Source organism: Oncorhynchus gorbuscha, linkage group LG11 (genome assembly GCF_021184085.1).
Source record: "Oncorhynchus gorbuscha isolate QuinsamMale2020 ecotype Even-year linkage group LG11, OgorEven_v1.0, whole genome shotgun sequence".
In the NCBI taxonomy this organism is placed as follows: domain Eukaryota; kingdom Metazoa; phylum Chordata; class Actinopteri; order Salmoniformes; family Salmonidae; genus Oncorhynchus; species Oncorhynchus gorbuscha.
Window position 1 is genome coordinate 31779551 of NC_060183.1, and position 7000 is coordinate 31786550.

A 7000-nucleotide genomic window follows, 5' to 3' on the forward strand; every position below is an offset into this window, starting at 1 on the left:
CATGTTTAGGAGTAAAAATCCCAGGGAAAACTGTTCACCAAAAACACACAAAAAATATTAATCCGCCAGTCAATGTATTGTCTAAGGCGACAGAAAAAAAACGGGGATTCCATTACTATGCCTACAGCTTCCACATGATGTCGCCAGTACTGGCATTTTATGGCTGCTTTATCCTTGGTTATGGATGTTATGAAAGTGTAAACATGGAGGATGATTTCAAGACTTGCTGCTATCGAATACAGATCGCCCCGTGATCAATTTGATAGATTATTAACGTTTATTAATACCTAAAGTTGGTTTAGAAAAGTAGTTTGAAGTGATTTGTAAAAGTTTATAGGCAACTTTTGTAATTTTAAAAAGTGACGTTGCGTCTTGTAAAGGGGAATTTTCCTGGATCAGACTGGCCTTCATGAAATGAAATTTTGGGTATACAATGACGGATTTAATCGGGAAAAAGACCCAATTGTGATGTTTCTGGGACATATAGGAGTGCCAACAGAGAAGCTCATCAAAGGTAATGAATTTTTTATATTTTATTTCTGCGTTTTGTGTAGCGCCGGCTACCGCAAAATCTGTTGTTTAGGTGACGTTCTGGTATTTTGGGGGGTGCATGCTATCAGATAATAGCTTCTCATGCTTTCGCCGAAAAGCATTTTACAAATCTGACTTGGTGGCTAGATTCACAACGAGTGTAGCTTTAATTCAGTACCTTGCATGTGTGTTTTAATGAAAGTTTGAGTTTTATCGAAAACTATAGGTGGCGCTCTGAAATTTCCGATGATAGATGTTCCTGCACTGGAACTACATTCTGCGTCGTCCCTATTAAGCAATGGGTTTTTTTCTGGCCACTCTTCCGTAAAGCCGAGCTCTGTGGAGTGTATGGCTTAAAGTGGCCCTATAGACAGACACTTCAATCCACGCTGTGGAGCTTTGTAGCTTCTTCAGGGTTATCTTTGGTCTCTTTGTTCGCTCTCTGATTAATTTAAAATAGGCAATGATGCGCTCATTTACAGTAATGTCCTGGCCTTTATATTGGCCTAATACACAACAATGAAATAAAACAGTACAATAATTCAAACAAGATATGCAAATGTTTGATCACGGTAAGAAGTGTGTCACGGTGTGGGCTACTGGTTGAAGGTAAGTCAGGTGCAGGAGAGCAGACATGGGTGATAATAGGCGCACTTTATTCATATCCAATGAAAATAGCCATATACGCCCAAAGTACACGAAATTGTACAAAATAACCAACACACACGGGCCAAACACACACGGGCCAAACACAGACTAATACGGGCTACACGTAACAAACAAACAATTTCACACAAAGACATGAGGGGGAACAGAGTAATAAATACATGATGTGTGATTGGGAATGAAAACCAGGTGTGCAGGGAACAAGACAAAACAAATGGATAAATGAAAAACGGAGCGGCGATGGCTAGAAAGCCGGTGACGACGACCGCCGAACGCCGCCCGAACAAGGAGAGGAGCCGACCTCGGCGGAAGTCGTGACAAAGTATAAGATTATGGAAGATGATCAGGCATTGCAAAAAGCAAATACCAGGCAAGTACAAGAGTTTCAACATACACATTTAGTTGTGTTTTGTTAGTTGGGTGTACATTGAATTTATTCAGTTGATAATTCAAAACGATATCAGTGTACATTCAACACAGTGTGATGTTGGTTGCCCGCAGGCTAGATGGAAATCCAATTAAGTTTGTTTCAGAATATTTTGCAGCTCATTCTGGCAACGTAAAAACAATAGTGAGAGGCCTTATACACAGCCCAAGAAGCATTCAAGCAAACTATGCAGATGAATGACCATGGTAAGAAGTGGAAGACAAGTGATAAGATGATAAGACATTACAAATACACTGTACTCGGCAAGTTCAAGAGTCTGTTATTAACCCTAAGCACTTTTGAGCATAGATGGAAACACAATTAGTTTGTTTCAGGATCTTCTGCAGCTCATTCAGTCAAAGTGAATCAATAGCGATCCAGGGCCGTAACATGTTGACTCGCCCTACTTGTAGAAAAGTGCAAATGCCATCCTCCCCTCTTTCATGTTGCCAAAACGGTCTATAACTATCGTACTGTACATGATTTTAGTTTGTTGTTCTAGGCTACCTGGCTAAAATGCTTGTTTGCCTAACTTCCTTTCATGTGCAACGATGAACCAGCTAATTAACATCAGCCTGCTACATCTAGTTACATATTGAACTTCCATCCTCTCATGCAAGGGGAACAATGTACGTATTTAAGGTAGGATCAGAATCGCCGATATATTCATTGGCCAGTACGGAGAATTCAGTAAAACCATAAGTTCAAATCCCTATCTCCATCCATGGCTAATTTAGGAAAGTGTCAATTTTAGCTAAGCTAGCTAGCTAGCTAGCTATAGCCACTGGAGGACAACAACATAACAGCATAAGAAGATGCAACAATTTAATTTTTTTCTCTAAATTCCTTTTGGCTTTTGTGATGTGATTGGTGTGCCAGAACCATTTACAGTTGAGCTCACTCAGTTTAGCTCAACGCTGATGGGCTATTATTGTTATAAAACATGTTTTATCAAGGGAGGCCAAATGCTGGCTTCCTTTGTATTCAATGCTATGGAGAGCAACAAGATCATACTCTTTTTGACCAGATAGCATCAGATAGATGGGCTACACATAAAGAGACAGAGAGGTGCTATTTTGTTCATTCTGATGTTTTTCAGTCTCTTGTAAATTGAAGGAAAATTATGGAGCACAGAGACAAAATAAAATGTATTACATTTTTTTCTTTGTACATTTTTTTCCATGAATACACGCCACTGACAATGTCTAGCTTAAACATGTTGATCTCATGGACAGTGGTCAGTCCTTGCATCATAGCTCTAATCAGAAAGTGGTTAAATTTCTCCAACCCCATCCATTAGCTTTGTAGCAAATCAAGTGGCAGGACTGCCTTTTGGCTGAAAAACGTTAGATTGTGCCCTTTAATTCGTTTTAAAACAACTCTTTACATGGACATGTATCACATTTAAAGAAAAAGAAAATGGTTAGCAACAAACATTAATTATATATTCACATACAGTAGTAAAAGCAATAATTTATGTATTCCCTATAATGTGCAACAACGCATATTCAGTCACCACCGTACTGTGGTGACTGTAGTCCGACAACTGTCAAAATGAGGTGTTGCAGAAAAAACAATCCAATGTCTGACATATAAACCTTAGAATTCTCCATAAACAAAATGACCAACACTTAAGTTTTACCTGCATGCTAACATCATGTAAATCCAATGCTTACCAGAATAATGGTCTAACACTTACCCAATCCTCATTTAACTATTACTACTGCTATTGACACTATCAGAAAACGACATTACAGCAATCATTCAGCTATCTGAGATAGTTGAACGCATACAACGCCACACTCGCAGATTGTCACCTGGATTTAATGTGAAACCAGGGGAAACATGCAAATCAATGTGGCTTGTTTGTTATCATGAGTGTGAGGGCAATGGCACAACACTCACCATGCTTTATGATTGTCAGAAAGTAGAGGCAGAGAAGGACTTTACACTGCATGGTCCGAGCTTGTCCCAAGACTAACTTCTTATCATCTCTCCCTCACCGGCTCTTATATGGGGGGGGGGGGCAGTGGGCGTGCTTTTATCCATGAGGAGACACAGGGGGATAAGACATTTTGTCCCGAAGCCCCTCAGGAGAGAAAAGAGGGGGCTTGTGCTGTAGTTGGCTAAATACCCCCCCCACCCCCCAGTCAAACTGACAGATGGAGAGAAAAAGCAAAGGAAGAGTGAGAGTAATGTGCAAAGACACACAAATGGGATAGCAGTCACTTAAAATTCATTTGGGCCTACGGCCAAGGTTTTTGGGCTACTTTACATTGGTGCTGCGTTGCGATGGCCAAATGCTGGTGGGTAACCCCACTGAGCTTATGTAGGCAAACACCCAAGGAAGGCTACCCTTGGATTTGAATGAAGGGAAAGGACTGTATTGCCAATTTGATGGGGGAGAAAGGGAGAGAGCAGTGAGAGCAGTTCACACCTTTCTTTCCTGATCTGTCCCTGTTCCAGCTATCTGGCCAGCCCCTATAATGATCTTTCATTTTGATTGTGGTTAACCATTAGCCAGACCCACTGCTTGAATTTTTAACAATAAAGTATTTACTACCTCCCTCACCAATTATTCATTAACTTTATTAGCTGTAACTGTCAAGGTTCAGGAGAAGACCCAGATGTAGAGTTTCGAAGTAACAAACGTTTATTACAAAAACAGGAGGGCAGGCAATCGACAGGTCAAGGGCAGGCAGAGGGCAGTAGTCCAGAGCAGAATCCGAAAGGTACAGAATGGCAGGCAGGCCCAGGGTCAGAGCAGGCAGTGGTCAGTAATCCAGGGTGGTATAACAAGGTACAGAACGACAGGCAGGCTCAGGGTCAAGGCAGGCAGAATGGTCAAAAACCGGGAAGGCTAGAAAACAGGAACTAGAGACAGACAGGAGCACGGGAAAACCGCTGGTAGCCTTGATGAAACAAAACAAACTGGCAACAGACAAACAGAGAACACAGGTATAAGTACGCAGGGTATAATGGGAAGATCGGCGACACCTGGAGGGGGTGGAGACAAGCACAAAGACAGGTGAAACAGATCAGGGTGTGACAGTAACTAGACAGTCGTTATTATTACTGTGTTAATCCCTGTTTGGAGATTATACGATGATCAGTCTAGCTAGTACTCTCTGTAATTTACTCAATGTTGTATTTGACACACGTTTCTTTCTTAGTCTCGTTTCTTTATTTAGTTTTGGGTTACAGGTAAAAACATTTTTTAAATAAATGCATACAAAGATAAACCTGACCTATTCTCCCCCCGAAGAACGCATGCCGCCCACCCATTCCTATCCCACCCATCAACCAAGGTTAGTTATCAGGTCCCCTCCCACCCATCCATCCCATTAGTAATCCTCTTAGATTCCCCCAAATCCCTTCCCTGCCCACCCCCACAACTATACCAATGTTAAGTAACATAATGGCAAGCATGGAATATTTAAATTTTGCACTTCAAAATGAATTCCATAACTTTTCCCCGGAAGCATTCAACTGCAGGGCACTCCCACATCATATGAAGGAATGTTCCTACCTGATTTAGGGGACACATCCGGCCAGGGTGTGACATGGGTTATTGTGGTGTGTTTTTTGTCTTGGGCTTTTGTGGGGTGTCTACGTAGTCTATGGCTGCCTGAGGGGGTTCTCAATCAGAGTCAGGTGATTATCGTTGTCTCTGATTGGGAGCCATATTTAGGCAGCCATATTCTGTGAGTGTTTCGTGGGTGATTGTTCCTGTCTTTGTGTTTGCACCAGATAGGGCTGTTTCGGTTTTCATTATTTCATTTCCTTACTTTTGTAGTTTCTGCATGTATAGTTTTTTCTTTATTAAAATATATCATGAATCATCATCACGCTGCATTTTGGTCCGATCCTTGTTCTACCTCTTCGTCAGAGGAGCAGATAGAAGAGAGCCGTTACACCATGATATCGGTCAGGGTACGGATTCCACATTTGGACCATTGGGGAGATGTAAAAGGTTGCCCTCCAGATTGAAAGGCATGCCATTTTGATTCCCAATCATGCTGTTTAAACATTTTGCACCAAATAGAAATTGTGTGAGCAATAAGAGGACCAAAGCATCATTTACATAAATTGTTTAATAAAGGATATAAAGTGGTTCCTCCTTGAAAAGTTGCGAGCTTATACCGCGGGACTTAGAGATACCCAGCGTCACGGCTTCATTGCTCCAGACTACCACAAGGGGGAGTTAGAGCACTCATTATGCATTTTGGTCCCAAGGTTTTTATATGACAAATCATATCGAGTGGTTCCAATGACGAATTTGATGCGAGCCTCCCGTCCCTGGTGACTTTCTTCAGCAAAGATGGCTGACAAAACATTACGGGGAGGAAAATGTAAGTAGTTATAACATCATAACGAGTCAAGCAAAAAATGTACAACTGAGAGGAATATGTTAGTTAATGTAGAGACAAACGATTGAGCATATTTTTTGGTCATAAAGTTAATTTACGAGGAGATCGCTATTTGGAAGTTTTTTTCTGTCATACCCAATACCAGGTGTATCAAATGCCATTCTGTGAATGATGCTGTGTCGGCATGTATGTATACATACAGTGTATATATATGTATGTACACTTCAACTGTGTTTAACACTCCTGCTCCTGGGACATCAATTATTACACATTGTAACTATGCAATAGACTAGAAACATGATAATGTAATTCATATATACAGATTAAAAAACAGTACATCCTGCCAGCACACCCACGCGCGTGCTGAGTGACGCGTGGAAGAGAGCGAGGAATGAGATGGGAGTAACAATCAAGGCTATTTGCTCTGAGACCTTTAATTTAAATGTTTTATTTCACCTTTTTTTAACCAGGTAGGCCAGTTGAGAACAAGTTCTCATTTACAGCTGCGACCTGGCCAAGATAAAGCAAAGCCATGCGACACAAAGAACAACACAGAGTTACACATGGAATAAACAAACGTACAGTCAATAACAAAATGTAATAAAAAAAATAAGCCTATATACAATGTGTGAAAATGGCATGAGGAGGGAATAAATTGGGTAAGGGAATAAATTGGCCATAGTAGTAAAGTAATTACAATTTAGCAAATTAACACTGGAATGATGGATGTGCAGATGAAGATGTGCAAGTAGAAATACTGGTGTGCAAAGGAGCAAAAAGTAATTAAAAACAATATGGGGATGAGGTAGGTAGATTGGATGGGCTATTTACAGATGGGCTGTGTACAGCTGCAGCGATCGGTTAGCTGCTCAGATAGCTGATGTTTAAAGTAAGTGAGGGAGATATAAGTCTCCAACTTCAGCGATTTTTGCAATTAGTTCCAGTCATTTGCAGCAAAGAACTGGAAGGAAAGGTGGACAAAGTAGGTGTTGGCTTTGGGGGATGA

The 7000-nt window shown here is 41.0% G+C and overlaps 1 protein-coding gene across 1 annotated transcript in view; it reads right to left on the reverse strand.

The window, feature by feature from the left end:
- The window catches only part of si:ch211-180a12.2, a 94649-nt gene extending 91018 nt beyond the window's left edge, over positions 1–3631 (reverse strand). Inside the window, 1 exon segment of the mRNA XM_046369397.1 lies at positions 3530–3631. Within this exon segment, the coding sequence (XP_046225353.1) occupies positions 3530–3581 (52 nt within the window). The 5' untranslated portion in view covers positions 3582–3631.
- Positions 3632–7000: the final 3369 nt, after the last annotated feature.